The sequence below is a fragment of the Canis lupus genome, chromosome 18 (genome assembly GCF_011100685.1).
Source record: "Canis lupus familiaris isolate Mischka breed German Shepherd chromosome 18, alternate assembly UU_Cfam_GSD_1.0, whole genome shotgun sequence".
In the NCBI taxonomy this organism is placed as follows: Eukaryota; Metazoa; Chordata; class Mammalia; order Carnivora; family Canidae; genus Canis; species Canis lupus.
In genome coordinates this window covers 35,341,331-35,368,928 of record NC_049239.1, presented here as the reverse complement: position 1 = coordinate 35,368,928, position 27,598 = coordinate 35,341,331, and the positions used below count along the sequence as shown (strand labels likewise).

The 27,598-nt window shown below is 37.7% G+C and overlaps 2 protein-coding genes across 17 annotated transcripts in view; one reads left to right on the top strand and one right to left on the bottom strand.

The window, feature by feature from the left end:
• The first annotated feature begins 1,995 nt into the window (after positions 1-1,995).
• Positions 1,996-26,683, top strand: EIF3M (eukaryotic translation initiation factor 3 subunit M). 4 transcript variants are annotated; one of them, XM_038563102.1, is made up of 11 exons: positions 1,996-2,153; positions 4,822-4,954; positions 6,236-6,374; positions 6,517-6,640; positions 6,794-6,888; positions 18,687-18,770; positions 19,730-19,829; positions 20,433-20,514; positions 24,864-25,007; positions 25,977-26,034; positions 26,491-26,683. In XM_038563102.1, the coding sequence occupies exons 1-11, from the start codon at positions 2,112-2,114 to the stop codon at positions 26,609-26,611; spliced, it is 1,122 nt and encodes a 373-aa protein (XP_038419030.1). In that variant the 5' UTR covers positions 1,996-2,111; the 3' UTR covers positions 26,612-26,683. The 4 variants fall into 4 exon arrangements, with proteins under 4 accessions (XP_038419030.1, XP_038419029.1, XP_038419032.1 ...); XM_038563101.1 differs by having other exon boundaries at positions 25,974-26,034; XM_038563103.1 differs by lacking the exon at positions 1,996-2,153 and adding an exon at positions 2,344-2,526 and having other exon boundaries at positions 25,974-26,034.
• CCDC73 (coiled-coil domain containing 73) overlaps positions 26,453-27,598 on the bottom strand; it is a 138,337-nt gene continuing 137,191 nt past the window's right edge. For all 13 annotated transcript variants that reach the window (XM_038563087.1, XM_038563091.1, XM_038563093.1 and 10 more), the window contains one exon: positions 26,453-27,275. In XM_038563087.1, coding sequence (XP_038419015.1) covers positions 27,054-27,275 — 222 coding nt within the window. In that variant the 3' untranslated portion in view covers positions 26,453-27,053. The remainder of the gene's footprint in view (positions 27,276-27,598) is intronic.

Sequence of the window (27,598 nt, the reverse complement as noted above, 5' to 3'; positions counted from 1 at the left end):
TTATTGATTCTTCCATTATTTTAAAAAAAATTAATTTTCCTTGGACGTCTGGGTGACTCAGCAGTTTAGCGCCTGCCTTCAGCCCAGGGCATGATCCTGGAGTTCCAGGATCTAAGAGTCCCACATCGGGCTCCCTGCATGGAGCCTCCTTTTCCCTCTGCCTGTGTCTCTGCCTCTCTCTCTCTCTCTCTCTGCCTGTGTCTCTGCCCCTCTCTCTCTGTCTTTCATGAATAAATAAATAAAATCTTAAAAAAATTTTTTTCCCCTTGCTTCCTAAAAAATAACCCTCCCAGGAGTGTATCATGGCCTTGTTTTCTTGCATTTTCAAGTAAGAGGCAAGCTTGTAATTACCCTAAGTAGTTTGTCCCAGAATATTAGAAGGCATTGGCTTGAATTCAGGACTAAACTTTGGAGTCACCTTGACTTTCTCTTTCTTCCACACCCCGCATCAGATCTGTCATTAAATCTTACCAGTGTTACCACTAAAACATCAGAATTCAGATTCCTACCACCACTCCACCACCTTCTCTCACTCTGCCTTCTGTAATAACTTCCGAGCTGGTGTCACTACTTTGACTAGGGCCCAAATTACCTCAAATTGCAATACCCCTGCCAGGGTGATCCTTTGCCAAAAAAAGTTAAGTTTGATCTCTTCACTCTTCTGCTCAAAACATGTCAGAGACTTCCCAATTCATTAGCCGACACAGCCAAAATCCTCGTTTCGGCCTAGGAGACCATGATCTGGCTGGCCATGGCTATTTCATTTTTTTGCTATTCTCTTACTTAGATCCAGCCCACAGGCCTGCTTGCCCCTACCTTGCATCCCTTCCTTGCTGTTCTTAGGATGAAACACTTTCCCACAGGTTTCTTAATTCATACTTTCCTCAATATGAATTGAGCAATTTTTTTCTCTTAAGATTTTATTTACTTATTCATGAGAGACACCACAGAGAGAGGCACAGACACAGGCAGAGGGAGAAGCAACAAGCTCCCTGCAGGGAGGCCCAAAGCAGGACTCAATCCCAGGACCCAGGGATCACGCCCTGAGCCACCCAGACGCCCGAATGGAGCAATTTTCTTCCATCATCTTATGCACACAAACTTATACGCTCTCTGGTTTTCTTTCTTTTTTTTCTAACCCCCTTCCTCTTAGGCTTTTATCTAGTTGGCAGTGCTCACATTTTTTAAGTGCTTTATCTGCTAAATTACTTAACCTCACAGCAACACCGAGGTAAGTACTTAATTATTCTTATTTTTCCAAGAGGAGGCTGAAACACGGATGTTAAGCCATCGCCCTACACCGCACGCCCATCAAAAGGTGCAGGGCGGGGATTCCATCCCTAGGAATTCTAATCCTGAGGCCAGGCTGTCAAAGTCGATGCCCAACAAGGGCTGCCTTTCTCATTACTTGGAGATGTTGGTGTTCCGTGCGCTCGCTGGAATGCAAACTGCAATCCCGAGCTTCTAGTGGAAACTACGGTTATCCCCGGCGCACAGCAAGTCCCCCAATAAACGCGGAAAAATAGGATCAATTTTAGCTCATTAAAAAAATCGTCGAGCTCAAAAAAAAAAAAAAAAAAAAAAAGTACCCCCTGAAGGCTGTTTTTGCACGGTCCAGAGCCAAGGCTCGGTGGCCGGGGGCAGCAACGGAGGCACCAGGCAGCGTGGCCTGGACTGGCTGGCGGGGGCTGCGGGGGTTGCGGGGGCGTGGCTGCAAAGGAACAACTATTTTGAGCACAACTGTTGACCCCGCAAGCTACAGATTTGCGCGGGGAGCTGAGCTAACTGAAGCACAAGACGGGAGCTCAGCGAAGGACGGCAGGCGACACCGTTCCGGACGATGGAAGCGACAGGCGGAGCCAAGACCCGGCGCGGTCGAGGGCGCCCGTGAGGCCCGCCCACGCACGTGCGCCCCGCCCCCAGCGCGAGGTGGGATTGGCCCCCCTGGTCCCGCCCATCTCGGTGGCCACGCCCCGCAAGACGGGCGCGGGGTAACCCGGAAGCGGTAGTGAGGCCGCCCCCCTCCCCCCCGCCCACGCGCGCTGCTGCCGCTCTCTTTCCGGTCGGCGTGGTTTTGCGAGCGGAGCGGTCGCCGCGCCCGGGTCTTCGCCATGAGCGTCCCGGCCTTCATCGACATCAGCGAGGAAGATCAGGTGGGCTCCCGGGCCGCGCGTGCCTCCGGCGGGGGGTGCGGTTAGGGGAGTCTCGAGGCTGTGAGCGGCCGAGCCTGGACCCCGCGAGCCCGCTCCGGGGCTGAGAGGCGCAGCTCACGCCGCCCTCGCGAGAGTAGGGAGGAGGCCGCGAGGCGAGGCGCTAAGGCCTGGCCTGGAGCCGCGTTAGCTCTCGGAGCGTGGGCTCGGGCGCCGGGCCCGCCGAGGTTTCGCGGCCGGCTTCCTGGTTGGCGTCGCTCTTCCAGGCCGTGTCACTCCTGGCGACACTACTTTCTGACTGACTGGGGATGGTGTCTGCTTCCGTCTCCCCAGTGCAGCCACATCCGGAGTGGGAGGTGGCGAATCTCCAGACGACGTAAGCAGTCCCAGGGAAAAATGATTTCGTATGGAAGACGAAGTGGTTTTATTATATGATCCCACAGGCAGGGGTGACCCCCTTTTAAACGAACGAAGGCCCTAGAGTGAGGGTTCTGAAACCTGAAAAACAGAACGTCAGTTTCATCCTCATGCTTTGAGGCATACTCATGTGGTGAACCATCCTAGTATTTTTTTTTTTTTTGCAACTCCAACTAACATAAAAATTTGGTTTCCATAGAAGAAAACACCATTACTATTCGAAGATAACTCTTAGAATTACAGATGTTGATTTTTTTTTTTTTTACCCCCCATGGTAGAAGGGCAGATCCTCAGCCCTGAAGAGTAGAGGAAGAAGGGGAAATGAAAGGGTGGGGGAGGGGATTAGGGGAGGAGATAAGGCTAGGAAAGGAGTTGAGCTCATTGGAAAGGAAAATGTGGAAGACCAGGGAAAAAAGCATATATGGTTATTAATGGAATCATGTTATCAACAAATTGGCTATTAGATTGCCTCAAAAAAGTAATTGATTTATTTTTTAAAAATATTTATTCATGATAGAGAGGCAGAGACACAGGCAGAGGGAGAAGCAGGCTCCATGCAGGGAGCCCAAGGTGGGACCCGAGCCCGGGACCTCAGGATCACTCCCTGGGCCAAAGGCAGGCACCAAACCGCTGAGCCACCCAGTGATCCCCTCAAAAGTATTTGATTTAACATAAAGAAAGAACTTGTAGATGTAGGATGTTCTTGTCGTTGGCCTTATTTTAGTGTCATTTCTAGTTAGGTTATGCTCCTCTTGTAATATATCAGTTTGACACCAGCCATTCCTTTCAGGTGGATACGTGACTGCTTCAAAGTTTAACTTTGGTGAAATTCTGTGTTTGATTAGAGTAGGAAATGGGAGTTCAGAATTTTGTCTTTTCCTTTACTTGTCCTACTCCCACAACCACTTGTAGCCAGTGAAGCTGACCGATACAAACAAACTGTTGATTTAATGGTTTTTTTTTTTTAAGATTTTATTTATTTATTCATGAGAGGGGGAGAGAGAGAGGCAGAGACACAGGCAGAGGGAGAAGCAGGCTCCATGCAGGGAGCCCGATGTGGGACTTGATCCCGGGACTCTAGGATCACACCCTGGGCTGAAGGCAGCGCTAAACCACTGAGCCACCTGGGCTGCCCCGATTTAATGGTTCTTAGAAAAAGTTTGCTTTGTATCTACAAAGCAGAAGCTGAACAAATGCTTTTTTGGACCATATTATGTTTCCTGCATAGAAAAACATGTTCCCAGCAGTGTTTTTATGTTCTGACATGGTGACACTTGTTTCATGAAATCTTGTTTGTAATGCAACTCATAGGTGAAGTTATCTGCAAGGATAGCGCCATCAGGGCTACAGATTTAATGTACTTCTTGTAGGTAGCCAAACGTGTTTGTGGGTTTAGAAAATGTCATACTTGTGCATTTACTAATGGTATCCTTTCATCTCCCTGCTTAAGTTTTTCATATTACTATCTTAAATACCATCTACATTCATGTTTGGCTGCCATAAATACCAAGCCCTCAAAAGAGCACCTTACTAAATATATATATATGCATTAGACTAGAAAATGTCTGAATACCTATGTTCAGACCACAATACCTGTGCTACTGTAGTTATGTTTTTTTAGGTCCAAGGGTGCTTTCTGATCCAGATAGGTATTCTAAAAGACTAATTGCCAAGTAAATCCAATTTGAAAAGTATTGTATTCAAGACAACATTCAAAGGCATTTTTTTTTATCTTTGTGTCCTCCCAAAATGCTTGTCTCAGATAGATTCTCAAACATTTTATTAACAAATAATTACCTTCTTGCCAAGGTAGTAGCAAATGTCTGTAGCTTTTTTAAGTAGCTCTATTATGTACACTTGAGAGCAAAAATATTTCATTTCTTTAAAACCAGTTGAATTTGCTAGGTCAGATTAATTTTCCAGCATACACAGCTCCCTCAGAAACGCTTTGGGATATATTAGAAGCTTTTGCTATGTACTGGAAGTTCAGCAGCATATAGGTGATATGAGAGAAATTCTAAAGGTGATCCATGTGGGCCATAGTGGGTTTCTGTAGTCACTTGGTCTTGTAGAGGAAAACCTGTGGCTTCTGTGGGGTGGTGATGGGGACTCAGGAGGAGAGGTACTTCAGCATGATAATTTAAAGTTGTTGTTAAGTGAAGTATTCTTATTTTTTAAAAAACAATGGTTTGAGATCTTGAATTTTGGCATTGTCCATTTTATAGATGTATAGCAATCTTATTTGATTCAACAGGCTGCTGAGCTTCGAGCTTATCTGAAATCTAAAGGAGCTGAAATTTCAGAAGAGAACTCAGAAGGTGGACTTCATGTAGATTTAGCTCAAATTATTGAGGCCTGTGATGTATGTCTGAAAGAAGACGATAAAGGTTTGTTTTTAATTTTTGTGTAATAACTTTTACTACTTATAAAGGACCTACTTCTCCCCCTGCCCCCGGTCCCCCAAGATTTTATTTATTCAAGGACCTGAGTGGCTCAGTGGATTAAGTTTCTGCCTTTGGCTTAGACCATGATCCCAAGGTCCTGGGATCAAGTCCCACATCAGGCTCCCTGCTCCTCAAGGAGCCTGCTTTTCCCTCGCCCTCTGCTGCTCCCCCTGTGTGTGCTCGCTCTCTTTGTCAAATAAATAAAATTTTTTGGGGGGGAAATTATTTATTTGAGAAAGAGAGAGAACGAGAGCACTTGTGAGTGGAGGGGCGGGTCTCTCTTCTAGGACCCTGGATCATGACCTGGAAGGCAGATGCTTAACTGACTGAGCCACCCAGGTGCCCCATAAAGGACCTACTTTTAAATTTTTCTTGTAAATTATATTTGTTTTAGAACTGTTAAGCCTTGTTTTTAATTTAGCTTTGCACATGCTTGAGGTTACTCTTATCTGTTCTATCTGTGCATTAAACCTATTTTGAGAAAACCTTTTTTATGTCATGTTTTTTAAGCATTGTATTTATATACATTCAGTACTGATAATTCAGAATGAACTGAAGAAAAGTAAAGCTCTTTCCTTTTCATAGGTTTACATTAATATCAAATGGGATATAATTTCAGGTAATCTAAAAGATATTGAATTATTTGGCTGGTTCCCTGTTTATTGACATAAAATGGGAAATTTTGAAAATTGGGACTCATGTAAGGTTGAGATTGAATCTGTTATATAATTACTATCTTAGATTCAAAAAACAGTGACCCAGCCAGGAAGTTGACAACTTTCATTTCTCAGTAATTTTCTATTTATATGTAAAAGTTTTCTTCAGTTGGGAAAGCATTCTAACCTAAGACCTAACCAATAACTTCCAAATAATTGAATATCTTGCCAGTAAAAATTGAAATCACTTAATCTGTTTTACAGGTTGAAAACCAAATCTTAGATAATGGTTTTCCTTTTCTTTAATACAATGTACAACAGTGCTTTCTGGATGTTAGCTATACAACATAATTGGTTTCATTTGAATTCATGTATAATATGTTTTTAGCATAATGCACATCATTGAAGGAAAAGGGTTCTCTGGAACTGTTTTATAGTAGCCAGCTTGTATCTTCCTAAAGTATCTTAAGTTTAATGGTCTTTGATATATTAAAACACTGGAAATACATACTTAATTGCACACTAGGCATATGATAGCATCACTATTGTGTTATCCATACATGTGTAGATGTTGAAAGTGTGATGAACAGCGTGGTATCCCTCCTATTGATCCTGGAGCCGGACAAGCAAGAAGCTCTGATCGAAAGCCTATGTGAAAAACTGGTCAAATTTCGGGAAGGTGAACGCCCATCTTTGAGACTGCAGTTGTAAGTTAAGAACTGAAAGAGGCTCAGTTTTTCAAGAGGCTCTTTTTATATCGATGTCATTTAATGGTTGAAAGCAAGAATTCTGGGGCTTGACTGTCAGCTGTGGCTCTTACTAGTTTTGTGATGTTTCTTTGTTAATCAGGCTAAGCAACCTTTTCCATGGGATGGATAAGAATACTCCTGTAAGATATACAGTATATTGCAGCCTCATTAAAGTGGCAGCATCTTGTGGGGCCATCCAGTATATTCCAACTGAGCTGGATCAAGTGAGTTACTATGTGGAATACTTGTTCTGCTTATAAATGTAGGTTTATATTATAACTAAAATAGGAAATATGTATGTCCTAAATATTACCTCTTAAATGATGTGAGTATGTTCAGCTGTGTCACTAAATTTCCTCCTTTTGTCAATCCTATAGGTTCGAAAATGGATTTCTGATTGGAACCTCACCACTGAAAAAAAACACACCCTTTTAAGGCTCCTTTATGAGGCACTTGTGGATTGTAAGAAAAGGTATTCAGAATTAATATACTACCTTAAAACTTAACAGGCAGTACAGGTAGTTGAGGCTGTTTAAAAACAAGTAGGGTAAGTGATTTTGCTCTATTTTGTTCTCCAAAGAATTGCTCTAAATGTATTTCTGTAACTTTCACCTACTAAGTTAAACATAACTGCAAAGTTTAAAATAGTTTTTCCCATCCTTAAACTTTTTCAAAAGCAAAACTTTTATTCTAAAAATGGTATAACTGTTAATCCAAAAGCTTTACGTAACTTAAAAGATTAAGTTATTTAATGATGCTTTGATGTCTTAGAATGGGGTAGTGCTACCACTTTTGTTTAACGATAGTTAGGATCTATCAATCATAGTTTCCACAAAGGCTCTTTTATTAACAGTACTCCCAAAATTAAATTTTGCAGTAGACTCTACTAACTGAATACCTATTGGGCTTCTACAAGGTTTTAGGTTTCTAAGGCTTGTAATTCAGCCTAGCAAACTTCATGCCCCAAATACTTATTCTATATAACCAGTTTTAGGATGCTTACTAAGTGATAGGTTTGGCTTAGTTTTCAGAACTGGATAGTCTTACCCTTTTTTGACCTAGCTTTTCTATTTCTCTTTTCATGTAGTGATTAAATACTTGTAAAAAACAGTAAATAGTCTTCCCTTTAGTTTTATTACTGCACAATTTTTATACTGGCTTTTAATGCTGGGTATTTAATGTATTAGGGTCAGCAAGGTTAATATGTTTCTGTTAAGTAATGTAAACTTTTTGCAACTACTTAAATTTAACAATATAAGGGGAAATTTTTCTTGTGAAAGTTGGAATGTTTTATCCTAAGAGAAGAGAAGCAGGGGATCTTGCATTAATAGCTGTTTCATTCTGATCAGCGGTTAGTCTGTTCATGTTAGCAGACTAATGACAGCATTCTAGCCAGTAAAGTTTTAAGAATAAATAGTTTAGGGCAGCCCAGGTGGGTCAGCGGTTTAGCGCCGCCTTCAGCCCAGGGCGACACCCTGGAAACCAGGATTGAGTCCCACATCAGGCTCCCTGCGAGGAGCCTGCTCACTCCCTATGCCTGTGTCTGCATCTTTTTCTCTCTGTATACACACTCTTGTGAATAAATAAATAAACTCTTAAAAAAAAAAAAGAATAAATAGTTTATAACAGAGGCCATTTCAAATGGAGAGAGCATTAAAAGCTGTTAGAGAAAGAATCCTTATTTTCATTCACACTTCAAATGGGCAATCTGTGGAGCCAGATCACTGAGATTCAAGTCTTGGCTTTCCTACTTGTATGACAATAAATTACTTACCATCTCTGTAACTCAGTTTCCAATTTCACAGTGGAAATAATAGTACTTAGTTCATAGGGTTGCTGAAAAACAAGATAATATTCATATACTTTTTAACACAGTGGCTTCATTATTGAGATAGCACTCAGTCAGATTTGGATGTTCTCACTATCTTCATTTTTCTTTTTTTTTTTTTTAAGATTTTATTTATTTACTCATAAAAGACAGAGAGAGAGATGTTCTCACGATCTTCATTTTTCTTTTTCTTTTTTTTTTTTTTAAGATTTTATTTATTTACTCATAAAAGACAGAGGGGGGGGTGGGGCAGAGACGCAGGCAGAGGGAAAAGCAGGCCCCATGCAGGGAGCCCGATGCGAGACTCGATCCCAGGACCCCAGGATCATGCCCTGGGCTGAAGGCAGGTGCTAAACCGCTGAGCCACCCAGGAATCCCTTCTTCATTTTTCAAGCTAACTTTTAAAAGTTAGTCTTTTTTTCTGATAGAGTAAGAGTTTTTAGGTTTCTCTCTGAATGTCTATTGTTTATCAGAGATGACTACTCACTGGATGATTTCTCTAATTGCTGTTTAGTAGGTTCTCTGTCTGCTATATGTAAAAGACAAATGACTAATGTTCTAAGGAATTCCAAATCTAATTTTTAGAGAAATGGAAATAGAACATCAGTAGCCATCTATACTCTTACTGGACATGTCCTAATATTAACGTACTAGAAAATACCTGCAGCATTTGTCACAGATGATCACCTTTTTCCTTCTTGAAACACTTTTCTTCAGTTGGTTTTTGGGGCCTCCTTCTCTTCCCCTCTTTTATTGAAGTGTAGTTGACATACAGTATATTAATTTCAGGTGTACAACATAGTGATTCTACATTTATCTACAAGGGGCACCTCTCTCGATTATTCTCTTTTTTATAGATTTATTTATTTATTTATTGAGAGAGAGCGTGCATGAGTGAGAGTAGGGGGTGGGCAGAAGAAGACAGTCTTCAAACAGACTCCCCACTGAGCATGGAGCCTGATGTGGGACTCCATCTCAAGACCCATGAGATCATGACCTGAGCCAAAACCAAGAGTCAGATGTTTAATCAAGTCAGTCAGATGCCCATCGATTCTTTTCTTCATTCACAGCTTCTTTGTGGGTTCCTTCTTCTCTCAACATTAGGATGACTTATTCCTGGGACTTTCTCTGCTCAGTTTTATTCATTCCTGATACATGTTTGTTTGTTTTTTGCTGTGAGTTTGGGTGAGGCTGAGTACCAAATGCAGGACAGTTTTTTATATTGCTAAGTTGTTAAAGTTTAGTATGAGATACTTCACATCCCTGTCCTCACCTACTAAAATGCCAGTGGTGCTTCCCAGTTACAAGAACAGCTACAACAGCTCTCATGCACTTGCAAATGTTCTGGAGGGCACATGGTTTAGAGCCACTGCTACCTAAGTGCACTCATTCAGTCATGTGCCTTTAAATACTGTTTATATGCTAGTGATTTTCACATTTATGTCCTGTATTTCTCCTCTGAATTCCAATTATCTATATTCAATCATGTGCCTTTAAATACTGTTTATATGCTAGTGATTTTCACATTTAGGTCGTGTATTTCTCCTCTGAATTCCAAGTATCTATTCCTTTTTAACATCTCCATTTAGATACTCAAAAGACATCTCAACATCTGCAAAAGTGAGCCATTGATTTTTCTTTCTTAATCTGTTTTACTTTCTCCAACTCAGGAGATGCCATTTCTTTGCTTCCATTTGCTCAAAACTCAAAGCTGGGATTCCTTTATGATTCCTCCATATCTTAATCCAATATCAAATCCTGTCAGCTCTGACAAATCTGAAGTCAGTCTGACTTCTTACCACTACCATTGCTGTCTTGTGGTCTAAGGTACCATTATTTCTTATTTAGATTTTTTAAGTAGCCTCTTAAATGTCCCTTTTGGGGTCTTGTCCCCCCTATAGCCTGTTTTAGTACAGCTGCCAGAAAGTTTTGTTTAATATGGAAGATCAGATTATGTTTCTCTTCTGTTACTCTTCTATTCAGAACCCCCCGTGGCTTCATTGGGAATAAAAGGCAAAGCTAGCTCCAGAGTCTAATCCTTCAAATCTGTTCCCTTGTTATTTCATCAGGAAGGTCTTTGTCTGTCTGTATATGTGACAATATTCCCTCCTACACCCTTGCATTGTTTTTTGTTTCTCTCATCCCTATTTCATTATTTCCCCCTTGCACTTCTTACTAACAGACTTAATTATATTTTAATGTTTAGTGTCTGTCCCTGCTAGAATGTAAATTTCCTAAGGGTAGGGACTTTAATTCATTAGTGTCTAATGTATGGTAGGCACTCTGTATTTGTTGGATGAATATTTCCAAAATATGTTAAAGAAGCAGAGATGTGAAAAAGCACATGAAGTGGTAGTTTATGGAACTAGAGTACATGCCCTTCCCAAAGGCTTTTTAGATTAAAAAATGTTGAAACACCTGTCAAGTATAAGATCCCTGGCTTTTTCCCCGATTTCTGTTTTGGAAATTAGTTTCCAGTATTTGAGTGTTGTTCTTTGATTTCCGTGAACAGATATAGTCCACTGGTCACTATAATTTGTTTTCCTTGACCTCTCAGCGCCATGTGACCATGATACCTATTCATAGAAACTTGTCTTGACTTCGGTGACACTACTCCTTGCTTTTCTCCAGTGTCTTCGGCAGTTGATTCTCAGACACCTTTGTAAATTATTCTTTCTTTGCTCCATTAAATACCTCTATTAAATCAAGATTGTGTCCTGGGCAGGACCCTTTTTCTCACTCTCTCTGCCTGGGTCATCACATCTGTTCCTATGGCTTTGTCATCTACTCTGTGGACATCCATGTCTTTAACTCATGCTTCTCTTCTGTGTGTGGATTTTTATATTCAGCGTCTTTCAACGTTTTTCTGAGTGTTTCCACTGAGACACAGCTGCCTCAAACTCAATGTGACCGTAAAGAATTTGTCATTTTCTCTCTCTAAATTAGTCTCTGTTCCTTAGCGAGACATCTTGAGGTGTAATCTTCTATTTTCTCCTGTCTGCAATCGTAATGATTTTGTGAAATACAAGTTTCAGCACATTTTTCTTTAGGACATACTAAAAAATCCATAGCATGTAAGACCTTTCTTACATGGGTTCCTACCTACTAAGGTAGCATGGGCTTGGTGAATGTAGTGATAATCATGCCATTTTTGTATGGTATGTTGACAAACTACAGAAACTTTGCTTTGTTTAATGGATATTTCTTCCCTCCATTTCCCCCCAATACATAAACCCTTCTTCTTGCTTATCACACCTGAGAGTTAGTAAACCTGTGTCTGCTACAAAAGCACCCTGGTCTTTCCCAATCTGAACCAGGGGCTAGCACCTTTTTGTGTGGTCCACGAGCTAAAAATGGCTTTTACAATTTTAAATGGTTAAGAAAGAAAATCAAAGGGAGAATAGTATATCATGGCATGTGAACAGTATATGAAATGCAAATGTCCATCTCCATAGGATTTTGTTGGAACATAGCCATTCTTATTTATGTATTGTCTGTGGTTGTTTTTGCCAAGACTAGAGTAGTTGCATCAGAGTCTGTATGGCCTACAAAGCCTAAAATATTTACTGTCTGACCCTTCACAGAAAGTTTGCCTACCCCTGATTTAGACTGTTTACATTTAACTTCGTTTCTCTGCCTAAAACACTACTCTCATGTTGAGGTTAGGTACCTCTCTTCTCCAGCCTTCTTTTATCATGGCACATAACAAACACCCTTTATTTTTATTTTATTTTATTTTTTAAGATTTATTTATTTATTTATTCATGAGAGAGAGAAAGGGAGAAAGAGGCAGAGACATAGGCAGAGGGAGAAGCAGGCTCCATGCAGGGAGCCTGACATGGGACTCCATCCTGGGTCTCCAGGATCAGGCCCTGGGCTGAAGGCGGCGCTAAACCGCTGAGCCACCCAGGCTGCCCCATAACCCTTTATGAAGAGGTTTGTGAGGTTGTACCCACAGTGAAGGCTAGAAACCTGATCTGTCAACCTGGATGAATAAACGATACCCACCCTAAGGAAGTAGAAGAGGATGGCTATTTCGTTTAAATATTAAATTTCTGTCACACAACTGATTTAAATTTTAAATTTTAAGATTCGGTTTTTGCCCAATACACATAAAATGTAATTTTCTTTCCTGCCTCTGGATTAAAATTCTGAGATTCACCTTGCCCTTTTATTTTTTTTATTATTATTTTTAAAATATTTTATTTCTTTATTCATGAGAGACACCGAGAGAGAGGCAGAGGCACAGGCAGAGGGAGAAGCAGGCTCCCCACAAGGAGCCCAATGTGGGACTCTGGTCCTGGACCCCCCGGATCATGCCCTGAGCCAAAGGCAGATGGTCAACCACTGAGCCACCCAGGCATCCCATCACCTTGCCCTTTTAGTAAGAATGCTTCTATCTGTGGTGCTTGATTATTTTACTTACATTGGTGCTTGATGAGTTCAAATCGAACAGCATTTTTTGAGCCCTTATTATATGTCAGATACCGTGCACTTTAAATGGATTCTTTTATCTGACTTTTGTGGATTCAGAGTTCTTTAGCTGGATGATATATTAGGTTGAAGTATACTGTGGCTGCTAAAACTGGAAAATTAAGTGCACATGTACTTGTAGAGAATCATAGGATAATTAACTGAGTAAAACAGATTTTCATTAAAATTTTCTTTTGATTCTTATATCACTGTATTTAAGATGCTGATTACCACTTAGCCATGTCTGTGTTTACATTGGGTTTTGTTTTGGTTTGTTTTGTTTTTAAGATTGACTGATTTGTTTTGGGGGGTGGGGTAGGAGGGAGAGAGAATCCCAGGCTGACTCCATGACTGGCTCTGCACTGGGCATGGAGCCTGTTACAGGGCTTGATTCCATAACCCCAAAATCACAACCTGAGCTAAAACCAAATCAGTTGCTCAACTGACTCTACCACCCAGGCACCCTTACATTTGTATATTTTAATAAACCTTTAGTTTGTAGGAAGTTGTAAAATACCGTTTAGTTTTTTTAAATAAGTGCTATAGCTCCTACTGATTTTACCCAAGTTGAATCCAGATATTGGGGGCGGGCGGGGTGTTTAGCGGGGGAGAAAGATTTTTCCTAAAAAGCTAAGCTTTCTATAACTGTCCGAAGATTCATCGATTTAAAGGAAGAAATAAAAGGTGAAGCTAAACGTTTTCTAAGACTTCAAATTGAATGAATGCATTTTGTGCTTCTCACTGCAATTAAAATCAATCATCTGTATAATCTTAAGAATAATACAATCGGAAGGGTATTTTTAGTAGTAATTTAAATATATGCTGTTGGCCCAACTTCACCCATGTTGTTCTAATAATTCCTAGGACACAAAACTTTTTTCCCCTTCTAAGGCCTCTGTACTTGGTCTTTCCTTTTACCCAGCCTTCCACCACCAACACTTGTGATCAATTATTTTGCCTTCTTTAGGTTTCATCTTCCTTCATTCCTTCAAAGAGAGACTTTCCCTGTGTAGTTTCCTGTCTCTGCTTCTGTTACTCCTTTACATCACCATTTATTTCCTTCATGGCACTTGTGGGTTTTTTTTTATTTTTTAATCACTTTATTTTTTCATTGTAAGTATACTCTTTAATCCCCCTGCCCTGTTTCACCCATCTCACCACCCACCTCCCATCTGGTAACAGTTTATTCTTTGTAGTTAAGAGTTTGTTTCTTAGTTTGTCTCTTTTCCTATGCTCATTTGTTTTGTTTCTTAAATTCCACATATGAATGAAATTATAAGGTATTTGTCTTTCTCTGATTTATTTTGCTTAGTATTTAGTTCTATCCATGTTGTTGCAAATGGCGAGTTTTTTTTTCTTTTTTATGGCTGAATAATACTCTGTTGTGTATGTGTATGTATTTTCTTTAACCATTCATCGGTCAGTGGTCACTTGGGCTGCTTCCATATCTTCGCTATTGTAAATAATGCTGCTGTAAACAGAGGAGTGCATGTATCCCTTTGAATTGGTGTTTCTGTATTCTTTGAGTAAATACCCAATACTGTGATTGCTGGATCATGGGATAGTTCTGTTTTCAGCCTTTTGAGGAACCTCCATACTGTTTTCCACAGTGGCTGTACTAGTTTGCATTTCCATCAGCAGTGCACAGGGGTTCCTTTTTCTTCACATTCTTGTTAACACTTACTGTTTCTCGTATTTTTTATTTTAACCATTCTGACAGATGGAACATCTCATTGTAGTCTTGATTTTCATTTCTCTTGACGATGAGGGAGTTGAGCATCTTTTCATGTGTTTTTTGGACATCACCCATTTTTTAATTGGATTGTTTTTTGGGTGTTGAGTTGTATCAGTTCTTTATATGTGTTTTGGATACTAACTCTTTATTGAATATGTCATTTGCAGATATCTTGTATATTCCATAGGTTGTCTTTTAGTTTTGTTGATTGTTTTCTTTGCTGTGCAGAGGCGTTTTAGTTTGATGTAGTTGAATAGTTCATTTTTGCTTGTTTCCCTTTCCTTGGGAGACATCTAAAAAAATGTTGCTACAGTCAGCGTCAGGGGAATTACTGCCAGTGGTATCCCTCCAAGATTTTTATGGTTTCAGGTCTCACATTTAGATCTTTAATATATTTTGAATTTATATTTGTGTATGGTCCAGTTTCTTTTGCATGTAGCTGTCCGGTTTTCCCAACGCCATTTGTTTTTCACTGTTGGATATTCTTTCCTCTTGTGTTGAAGATTAATCGACCATATAATTGTGGGTTTAGGGATCCCTGGGTGGCACAGCGGTTTAGCTCCCACCTTTGGCCCAGGGCGCCATCCTGGAGGCCTGGGATCGAATCCCACGTCGGGCTCCCGGTGCGTGGAGCCTGCTTCTCCCTCTGCCTGTGTCTCTGCCTCTCTCTCTCTCTGTGTGACTATCATAAATAAAATCTTTAAAAAAACAAAAACAAACAAATTAAATAATTGTGGATTTATTCTGGGTTTTCTGTTCCATTGATCTATGTGTCTTATTTTTATGCCAGTACTGTGTACTATTTTATTTTTTTAGTATCCTATATTTTAATTACTATCTCTTCGTAAAAATATAACTTGGGCAGCCTGGGTGGCTCTGTGATTTTAGCACTGCCTTCAGCCCAGGGCGTGATCCTGGAGACCTGGGATCGAGTCCCACGTCAGGCTCCCTGCATGGAGCCTGCTTCACTCTCTGCCCCCCCCCCCCCCCCTCTCTCTGTCTCATGAATAAATAAATAAAATCTTAAAAAAAAATTTTTGAAATCTGGAATACTACACTTCAGTTTTTTATTTTTCAAGATTGCTTTGGTTATTTGAAGTTTTTTGTGGTTCCATACAAATTTTAGAATTGTTTGTTCTAGTTCTGTAAAAAATGCTGTTAATGTTTTGATACGGATTGCATTAAATGTGTAGGTTGCTTTGGCTAGTATAGACATTTTAACAGTATTTGTTCTTCCAACCTATGAGCCTGTGATGTTTTTCCATTTCTTTGCATCATTGTGAATTTCTTTTATCAGTGTTTTATAGTTCTCAGAGTATAGGTCTTTTACCTCTTTGGGTAAGTTTATTCCTAGTTATTTTATTGTTTTGTGTAATTGTAAATGAAGTTTTAATTTCTCTTTCTGTTGCATCATTATTAGTATATAGGAATACAGATTTCTGTACATTAATTTTGTATCCTCTGGCTTTACTGAATTCATTGATCAGTTCTGGTAGTTTTTTTGGTAGTGTCTTTCGGGTTTTCTGTATAGATAGTATTATGTCATCTGCAAATAATGAGAGTTTTACTTTTTCCTTACCAATTTGGATGCCTTTTGCTATGGCTAGGACTTTAGTACTCTTGAATAAAAGTGGTGAGAGTGGACAGCCTTGTCTTGTTCCTGGCCTTAGGAGAGAGGCTCTCAGTTTTTCACCATTGTGTATTTTGTTGGCTATGGGTTTTCCATGTAAGACCTTGATCATGTTGAAGTATGTTCCCTCTAGATCTGCTTTGCAGAGGGTTTTATCACAAATAGATGTTGTACTTTGTCAAATGCTTTTTCCGCATCTATTGAAATGATCATGTGGTCCTTACCTTTCTTTTATTGGTGTGATATATCATACTTATTGATTTGCAAATATTGAACCACTCTTGCATCCCTGGAATAAATCCCATTTGATTGTGGAGTATGATTTTTTTAAAGTATTGTTGGATTCTGTGTGCTAATATTTTGTTGAGGATTTTTGCATCTATATTCATGAAAGATGTTGTCCTGTAGTTCTCTTTTTATGTGATATCTTTATGTGGTTTGGGTATCAAGCCTCATAGAGTGATTTTGGAAGTTTTCCTTTTCTATTTTTTTGAATTCCTTGAGAAGAATAGGTATTAACTCTAAATGCTCATTAGAACTTGCCTGTGAAGCCATCTGGTCCTAAACTTTGGTTCTTTGGGAGTTTTTAATTACTAGTTCAATTTCATTACTGGTAATTGGTCTGTTCCAATTTTCTGCTGTAGTTTTGGTGGGTTATTTGTTTCTGGGAATTTACCTATTCCAAGTTGTTCAATTTCTTGGTATATAGCTTTTCATAATATTTCTGTTAAAATTGTTTGTTTCTGTAGTATTTTTTTTCCTCTTAGTGATTTTATTTGGGCCCCCCCCCCCTTTTTTGGATGTATCTTGCTAGAGGTTTATCAATTTTGTTCATCTTTTCAGAGAACCAGCTCCTGGTTTCATTGATCTGTTCTGGGTGTTTGGTTTAAGTTTCTGTATCATTTCTTTCTGATCTTATTTATTATGTCCTTCCTTTTGCTGGATTTGGATATTATTTTTTTTTTCTAGTTCCTTTAGGTGTAAGGTTGGGTTGTTTATTTGAGATTTTATTTTATTTTATTTATTTTATTTATTTTATTTATTTTATTTATTTTATTTTATTTTATTTTTTTTATTTATTTTATTTTATTTTATTTTATTTTAATTTATGATAGGCACACAGTGAGAGAGAGAGAGAGAGGCAGAGACATAGGCAGAGGGAAAAGCAGGCTCCATGCACCGGGAGCCCGACGTGGGATTCGATCCCGGGTCTCCAGGATCGCACCCTGGGCCAAAGGCAGGCGCTAAACCGCAGCGCCACCCAGGGATCCCATGAGATTTTCTTACTTCTTGATAAATCTGTATTGCTATAAACTTCCCTCTTATTACCACTTTTGCTGCATCCCAAAGATTTGGGACCATTGTGTTTTCATTTTCTCTGGTTTCCATGTAGTTTTTTATTTCTTTGATTTCTTGGTTGACAAATTTCATTGTTTAAGAACATGTTATTTAACCTCCATATATTTGTGCTCTTCCCAGATTTTTTTGTTACGGTTGATGTTTTTTTTCCCCCCTTACGGTTGATTTCTAGTTTCATAGCATTATGGTCAGAAAAAAATGCATGGTATGACTTTGGTTTTTGTTTTTGTTTTTTTAATTTGTTCAGACTTGTTTTGTGGCCTATTCTGTGATCTATTATGGAGAATGTTTTTGGCACTTGAAAAGAATGTGTTTTTTGTTTTAGGATAGAATGTTCTAAATATGTCTGTTAAATCTATGTGGTTCAGTGTGTCATTCAAAGCCAGTGTTTCCTTGCTGATTTTCTTTTTGGATAATCTGTCCATTGATGTCAATGGGGTGTTGAAGCCCCCTACTATTATTGTATTACTATTATTTCTTTTATATTTGTTATTAACTGTTTTATGTATTTGGGTACTCCCATGTTAGGTGCATAAATATTTACAATTGTTAATCCTCTTGTTGAATTGTCCTGTTTACGGTTATATAGTGTCCTAGTCTCTTGCTAACAGATTTTGTTTTTAACTCTGTTTTGTCCAATATAAGAATTGCTACCTAGGCTTTCTTTTGACATCCATTTGTATGTTAAATGTGTCTCTATCCCCTCACTCTTAGGTTACAAGGCATCTCTTGGTTTGAAATGAGTCTCTTGTAGACAGCATGTAGATAGATGAGTCTTGTGTTTTTTTAATCCACTCAGTCACCCTATGTCTTGATTGGAGTGGTTAGTCTATTTAACATTCAAAGTAATTTTTGATAGGTAAGTATTTATTACCAGTGTGTTATTTATTTTGTGGTTGTTTCTATAGATTTTCTCTGATCATTTTCTTGCTCTTTTTCATGGTTTGTTGGCTTTTAGAAAATGATATACTTGAATTCTTTATTCTTGATGTATCTATTTTTTGCACATCTGTTAGTGCTTTTTTATTTCTGGTTACCATCATGGCGCTTACTTGTTATTTTTCATTAGTTGTTGGGCTTTCCTCCTAGAAGGAAAGTTCCATGATTTTTCTCAGAGTGGGACCGTGTCTCTTGGTCACCATTGTATGTATTATCAGCATAGTGCTTGGCACTTAGTTAATATTTTTGAGTGAATGAATGACAGTAATGATGTCCTGAAATTCCTAAAGCAGTATTTCTTTTTAGTGATGCTGCCTCAAAAGTCATGGTAGAGTTGCTAGGAAGTTACACAGAGGACAACGCTTCCCAGGCTCGAGTTGATGCCCACAGGTAATATTAATAAGCCTGCTGTTTGGATGGGGTGCCTGCAGTGTGGAGGCTGAGTGAGCTACAGTAGAAATCCTGTTTGCATCTCCCAGGGGACCAGAGCAGTTTGAAATTATGGGCTCTGGGGGGTTCCAATGTAGATACTAAAATTCAGGATTTGTTATTGGAATAACCATAGATTGGATATGGAAGAGCCACATGGTATTTTCTCCTTAGGGTATTGCTGGTTTGGGTGTGATAATTCCAACCTGAGAAGTAGAACCTAGTATCAGGTTGATTTTACCTTAATGTTAAGCTATGAGGATGAGGAAAAGTTGGTGGCATCCTGAAAGTTAGCCCATTGCTAATGAGAATAACGGCTTCAGACAATCTAGGCCAACTTTGTGGCAATAGTAATGGAATCAGTTTTTTAAATCTGAAATGGAAATGATGACTTCTTTATTGGGTATGGCTTCACAGGGAGCTATACGATAGGTGTTGCTATATAAAGCATAGTTTGTGAGAAAGATCTCTAACTCTGAAGTAAGACTGCCTACATTCAAATACTCCACCACTTAATTAGTACTTATTGGGCAAGTTCTTTCAGAGCCTGTTATCATCATTGATAAAATGGACGTGATAATACTGTATATCAGAGTGTTGTAAGGATTGAGTGAGGCACTTACCTAGTGTCTGGCATATGAGAAAATGCTGCTGCTGTTTTATTCACTCTGATTATTTTGATCGTGCTTTCTCTCCAGCTTTTTAAAATCTACTTTATTATTTTATTTTATTAAAACAGATGTACCTGATAAATAGATTTATTGGCCTGTTTTAATTTCAGTCCTGTGGCTTTTTTTATGCTGTGTATATTGAACTCGTAGATATTTAACTGAGTTAAATATATTTTGCAATCTGTAAAAGTTGGTGAAAAGTTCCTGAATCTCAGGACTCTAAGCTTGTATTTTTGTCTTTTAATTAAGGTGTATTGTACGAGCATTGAAAGATCCAAATGCATTTCTCTTTGACCATCTTCTCACTTTAAAACCAGTCAAATTTTTGGAAGGCGAGCTTATTCATGATGTAAGTACTTTATCTAAATGTGGAAAATGTTCTCTTTTCCTAAATGTAAAATACTGAAGCAGAACTCTTTCTTTGTATTCATGAACATGACTGTTAGATCTGGAAAGAGAATCGTTTATTCTTTTTATGTCAGTAACAGAATGAAATTTAGGACCAGCTTTTTTTCCCAATCATTGAATGTACCTATTCTTTCTCCCTTTCCTTTATCTACTTGCTGGGCTGTTGTGAACTTATATGATAAGCAAATTTCTTTTTATATGTAGTGTCAGCTAACCCTCGTTAGGAAGATAAAACTGATATTTAAAAACACATGAACATACTTTTCGAGTACAAGTATAAAATACATTTTGTATTAGTTTCCATTTGTACTGTGCTGTTACCACTGTCTTTTCAGGGTAGATCATTTAGTATTTACTGATTCTTCATCTGAATGAGTCTTAATGAAAGCAAATGGTTTAGATGGTAATTTGATCAAACAGATTTATATTTCTGCACTAAAAGAAGCATAGAGAGTTTTATTGCTGAGAGTTAATGTCTTAAAAATGTCTTGAGTATAAATCTAGATTCTTTATTGAATATTGTATCTTTATTTTCTATCTGTAGCTTTTAACCATTTTTGTGAGTGCTAAACTGGCATCATATGTCAAGTTTTATCAGAATAATAAAGACTTCATTGATTCACTTGGTAAGTTTTGGGAGTTTATTTTTTGTTGGGGTATAAAGAAAGATGGGAACATGCTATTCTAGAAGTCTCTTGTACTGTAAGATCCAGCAAATAAGACTGGCCTTTTGTGTAGATTACCCTAACCAGCGGTGTATGCTAGAACAGCAACAAAAGAGGCCGTTTAAAAGATTATTCATAATGAATTGGGAATGAGAAACCAAGAGGTTGTAGGAGGTAGCATTTGTGGTGGAAAGAGCATGAAACTTGGAGTTAGAAAACTTGAGCCTTTTTTCCCCTCTCTCTGTAAGAGCTTGTTGGACTTCAAGCCCTCCTACCAGGTTCTACTAGACCGTGCTTCTTTGAGGTGAAATTCTAGCAGGAAGCAGATACAGATAAAAACACTTCCATTGATACGTATGTGGGTTTTGGTTTTTTTTTTTAAAGATTTTATCTATCTATTCACAAGAGACATAGGCAGAGGGAGAAGCAGGCTCCCTGCGGGGAGCCCAATGTGGGGACTCGATCCCAGGACCCTGGGATCCCACCCTGAGCCGAAGGCAGAAGCTCAACCACTAAACCACCCAGGTGTCCTGATACATATGTTTTTAAATTGTGGAATGGAGGGTGGAGCAGAAGAGCACTCTAAGGATCACTATTACTTTGATCATAATGGTGACTTTCAGAAGTACTCATTTTAATAGCTGACAAAATTTGATGACTAAGATACTTTATTATTTAAAATAAGACCGTAAAATTCCTTACATTTTTGGTGCTTTTTAAAAAAGATAGTTACATAATTGAAACAATTTTTTTTCTTTGTAATATATTTTATGCTTGGTGCACAACCCTTCCCCAAAATTAACAAATTCTAGAAGTATATGTATTGTTAAGCAGATCTAAGTGAGGCTGTAGATGGAATTAGAAATGGCGTTACATGATGGGAGAAACTTTCTTTTTTTTTTTTTTTTTTAATTTTTATTTATTTATGATAGTCACACAGAGAGAGAGAGAGGCAGAGACACAGGCAGAAGGAGAGGCAGAGACACAGGCAGAGGGAGAAGCAGGCTCCATGCACCGGGAGCCTGACGTGGGATTCGATCCAGGGTCTCCAGGATCGCGCCCTGGGCCAAAGGCAGGCGCTAAACCGCTGCGCCACCCAGGGATCCCGGGAGAAACTTTCTTTACTACGATTTGTTGAAGACAGCATAGTCCGTCTTAGTTTTATATGATTTTAATCTTTGAATTTTCTTTGTAGAGCATGAGAGTTCAGTGTTTGCCAAACTGAATTTAATCTTACCCTCACTGAGCAAATTCCACATATATATTCAGTATTTAATTTACTTCTGGAGCATGTTTTTAAGATACTAAAATTACAAGGAGAAAAGTTAGAAAATCTTTAGTTGAACAGATTTAAATTGTTCTAAAGCTACCAGTTTTTTGAGCGTGAAGTCAACTATGAAACTAAGGTGCTTTGTTTTTCTACTAGGCAATGATGAAAATATCTTAGAGGTTGGTTATGTTTTCTGTGTTAATATTGAATTGTTAGCCTCCTGGTTTGAGATAAAGATGAAGAATACATTTATAATCTATTTTGATTATACTATTAGTCCTCAATTTGGCAGTCATTAATTCCTGTCAGCTGTATATTTTGTGCTGCCATTGGAATTGGGGAAGATTGAATTATTCTGAACATAATAAGGCATTTGAAATACACCAAGATAAAGTAGATGCAAGTGTATTTGTGTAGAATGCTTTGCCAGGTGCACTAGACCCAGAAAACCACATTCTGTCCCAGTTAATTTGTTTTGTGGCATGAAGCTATGTGATGGAATGTTAATGTCAGCAACCTCTTTATTTACGCACCAAGGAAAAAGGAGTAGTAATTAACACTTTGACACTCCCCCATTGATGTGTAATTGACTGTTTCAAAGGAGCACTGGTTCATAAGCTATTGCATGCATTAAAATTACGTTTTCTATATTGCAGCATTTTAAGACAGGGGTCAGTGACAATGCAGAAATTGTTCAATGATGCACATTTTTTTATTACTGCATTAAGGTTTTGACATATTAGTAATGAATAAATGTTTCCATAAAATTAGATTTTTTTATAACTTTAAAATTGAAATATGACACAGAACACTGTGACTTCCTCTTTGAAGGTAATGTTCTAGTTTCATGAAACAAAGCATAGCTTTCTACAAGTCTTTAACTCATACTTCACTGGCTTAATAGTTTTGATTTTGAGAATGAGTTCTAACCACAGGTTTCCTCATGTAACACAGATAATGGTCCTACATAATTCATTCTAGAAGTAATCTTCATTTCTCTGATAAATTCTTAAATTTATGGTAAGCTTGTAACTACACAAAGAGTAGCAGTAAAGAAGTATTTTTAACGGTATCAGAAACTTTAGGAATGACTATCAGTTTATCATACTAAAAGAATTGTATATGCCCAGAGAACTGGAATGTAAGGAATTTTCTTGTATTTGAAAATATTGAGGAAAAATGTTCAGTAGTTATTCTCTGTGATAGAAAAAACCTATTTCTAGTTCATGGTGCCACCCAGAAGTCCAATTCCCTTTTTTGCCTTTAGTTTCTTGAACATATATGCAATTAAGCTATGTTTTATTAGAAATTTGTAAAAGATGGTTTGGGCAAAACATCTTACTAAATATGTGTATTTTTTATTTTACATGTGTTAGTAACATTTATTACAACTAAAAGTCTGGTTCAAATGCTCAGATTCTACAGGTGGCATCAGTTTATCAAAACACTTTGTTTTATTAACACTGACAACTTGGGCCAACAGTAAGCATTATCCTGTGTCAACTGAATTGCCCTAACATGTCTACATGTAATCTGGTGTTATACAGTTGCTACCTTCTTGCTTCAGAAAGTTAATCAGCATCTAATTTGCATTTGTTAATTAGGGTTAATGTGCACTAATTGATTTTTTGATGCTTGTAGATTTCCATTAAACCCGGTTAGCAGAACTTACTTGGATACCTCATTCATTTGAGTTATGATGATCATGTTTTTGTTGAATCTGTGCCAAATAGAAGGCCTGCATCATAATTACAGCTAATTAACAGATGATTATGTCCTGTATTAATGGGCTTCCCTTGTCTTCTGCTAATATATGTTATAAATTTCAAGTTTATTTATGGAGTGCTTAGAACTTTTTTAACAATAGAAACTTGAGGCTCTTAATTATTAGAGGGTACGTGATTGATCATTTGCTCAGTTTACATAATTTGAAATATTAGAGAAAAGGAGCGTGTAATTTTAGATTAATTTTAGAAATCTGTTTATATATAATTAATAAGTTAGCATCAAATCAAGTATATATGATACCTGTGTTATAATTCACTTTCCACTTAAGAACTGGTAATTTGGGTATTAAGGACTTGTAAATATTTATTTGTATTACTAGTAATTTATCTTGTAAGTAAATGCTGTTTTGAGGCCTAGTACTGCCACTCTGACATATAAGACATTGATTTTTATTTATTTATTTAACGATTTCATTCATTTTATTTTTTAAGATTTTATTTATTTATTCATGAGAGAGAGAGAGAGAGGCAGAGACACAGGCAGAGGGAGAAGCAGGCTCCATGCAGGGAGCCCGATGTGGAACTCGATCCCAGGACTCCAGGATCAGGCCCTGGGCTGAAGGCGGTGCTAAACCGCTGAGCCACCCAGGGATCCCTATATATAAGACATTTAATCTCTTTGCTCTTCAGTTTTCTTGATTTTAAAATGAAAGAATCAGGACTAAGTAAATTAAGTTTCCTTTTGGGTCTCACAATTGTGATCTGAATAATCGTAACTGCATGTTTCACTAGAAATTTTAAGACAAAATATTGTTTGTACAGTTTTCTGTGACCTGAAGGGAAATGGAATGTTTTTATAACTGAATGTATATGAAAATATTTTAAGGCTTTGTGTCTACTAGTAATACACAAAACAAAAAGTATTAAGGAGTCTTGTGTTTAAATGGAAAGCAAATAGTAAAAATAAACTTAATTACAAAAAAAGTTTTTATAAAATGAACTTTGTACATTTTATCTCCTAAAATGTGTAACTGTAAAAAATGTAAAATGTCCATAATGTTTAGAGTTTAAAAAATAATCACTTTATAAGCCCGTTCTTAACTTTGAACCTGTGACCTGTGGCCCTGTAGTAGTAAAGAAAAATAATTGTAATGTTTCATAACTTGGTTATGGGATTAGTTTATGGTTTGCAAATATAAGTAGCTTTGTCAAAATTACTCTGTAAATGCTCAGTGACTTTTGACACAAGAGCTGTAATTGTGCAGATCTTTAACTGCTATGGATGTTCATCAGGCTTTACCGTTGTTATTCAGGTCTATTACATGAACAGAATATGGCAAAAATGAGACTGCTTACTTTCATGGGAATGGCAGTGGAAAATAAAGAAATTTCTTTTGACACAATGCAGCAAGAACTTCAGATTGGAGCCGATGATGTTGAAGCATTTGTTATTGATGGTAAGGCAATTAGAACATTTTCATTTTTTCCCTAGAATTTCTCTTTTACCTTGTGGAATATAAGATTTTTGTATCTTGGGGCACCTGGCTGGCTCAGTCAGAGCATTCAACTCCTGATCCTCAGGGTCATGAGTTACAGCCCCACATTTGGCATGGAGCCTACTTCTCAACAAAAAAAGATTTTGTATCTTGAAACTGAGTCATATCCTAACAAAGCTAGGTTCTCTTGCAGCAGATGTGTATGTTTAGATTTGCAGATTATATTTGTAGCAGAATGAAAATTCAATGGAAATACAAAGGCCTTTATGGTGTACCATAGTGGTTAAGAGCCTAGGTTTTAGTATCAGACCTGGGTTTGAGGTTTGAGGGCCAGGTCTTCCTCTGTGAAATCAGAATGTAGGAGTTAATAATGTAATTGTGAGGATTAAATGAACTAATGCAGGTAAAGCACGTAAGCCCAATGCGTGGCACATACTCTGTAAATACTAATCATTATCAGTTTTTTCCATTGGCTAGAAATAGGACCTTTCCCAACAATTGCATTATAAAATGATTTTAACTGTTACTCACATTTTTTTCTGGGCTTAAGTTTGAAAGTTGGAGAAATTGTACAATCAAGATTAATAAAACGTATAGAACTATTGACATGGTTTCTTTTTAATGGTCTAAGTCTCAACCTGTCCTATAAAGGAGTAATATCTTATTAGGAACTTAGTATTTTCCCCCCCCTATGCAGTTGTAAGGGAGAACACTTAGAATAGACTTGCCTAGCAAGTATAGGACAAATGTGTGACCTTCTTCTTGGTTCCATCATGTTGCTGTGCTTGTTATTAGATACAAAAAGCCAATTTATAAAATCATGTTTGAGAATTGTAAAGTTTTATTGTGGTTTACTTAGTTTTATATCTTAGCTGTTTTTCTTGGGAATTTTCCATATAATGTATCATGTAAAACATCTTTTTTCAGCAGTAAGAACTAAAATGGTCTACTGCAAAATTGATCAGACCCAGAGGAAAGTAGTTGTCAGGTAAGACACTTAAGACTTTGCAGTATTTTGTAGAACAATTTAGTTTGTTCCGATTATTTCACTTAAATGTTTAGAGAACCAAGGTGGTGTTCTTATCAGTTGACTGTAGTTAAATAGTTGCTATTTATCATAATTTTATTAAAGTTCAGACTGAATGTGATTAGCTTATTTAATGAAAGAGTCCTATTTTCCAGCACATTTCATTTAATGGCTCAGCATTGGCTAGAATACTAATGACTTTTGTGTCTGGTTTATGTAGTTCAGGAAAACAGAAGGAAGTAGGATCAATATGATAAAGATTTTTTTTTAATAATTTAGAATTGTAAGAGAATTAGAAGCTTATGTCTTTCATGTATATTTAACTAGATACAAGTGTGTAGTATTGTAAAAAAAAAAAAAATGCCAGAAGGATAAGAAGTTGACTAATAACTTTGTTTTTAATTTTTCAATTTTTAGTCATAGTACACATCGGACATTTGGAAAACAGCAGTGGCAGCAACTGTATGACACACTAAATGCCTGGAAACAAAACTTGAACAAAGTGAAAAACAGCCTTTTGAGTCTTTCTGATACATGAATTTTTATGCTATATAAAATTTGGTTCTTTTTGGAAGAAATCTAAATCATAGTAAAACAAACTAAAATTTGACTACAGTCTGGACATTTATTGTCTTAAGTCACGAATTTCGGAGGATACAAAGTAATGTTACAAAGGGTCACTCATATAATACATAAGTTGTGTTCTGCAAGGAAAGGGGTTGAAAGTGCGGAAAGAGCTTTGATGAAAGGATATATGGAACAAAAGCAAACTTAATTAAGGGGAATTGGCTGCTAACGGCAATCTCAGCTATCTTAAGTGAGCATTTGTAAAAGCATAATAGTAGTAATTCCATCACATCAAAAGAAACTGGAAAACCGAGTATAACTAAAGTTTTGGTGTAACATTTTTGTTCTAGTCAAAACCTTATTGATATTTCAGTTACATCAGTTCACCACTGAAAGCATTCATCAACATTTCTTTAATCTGTCATTTCTTCCAACATGTCTTCTGCTTTTCTTTTCTTAGGTTGGTTGTCATTTTCTAAGCTTAGGGACTTTTCGATTTCATTAATTTGATTTGTTACCAGGCTCTGCCAGTCATCCTCCTCAGTAGAGGATGCAGCCAGGGCAGCAGCATCTTTAGTCCTGGTTGCCTGAGAATGGCTTTGTAGCAGAGCTGATTCCAGAGGCTTTATTTTCACCTAGGAAAGACCAAACCTGTTTTGCTTACCATTGAAATGACTCGGTTTTTAAAGTCACCATTAAGAGTTAAAAGAAAATTTATGAATATGTGATAAAACCATCATTTTTCTTGACTGATTTTCAACAACTACCTTAATTTGGCCGAAGAAAAAATGAAATGTGAATCTGGAGGCTTGTGTGTATGTAGTAGCTCCTAGAGATCCCTAATAGAGCCTAGGGATACCATGAACATTTTCTAAAAGGTCTTGAGCTTTACATTGGAAAAGAGATTTAAAACAGCTGCAGGTCAAAATCTGTTTTATCTGCTGCTACCCCTCTTCCC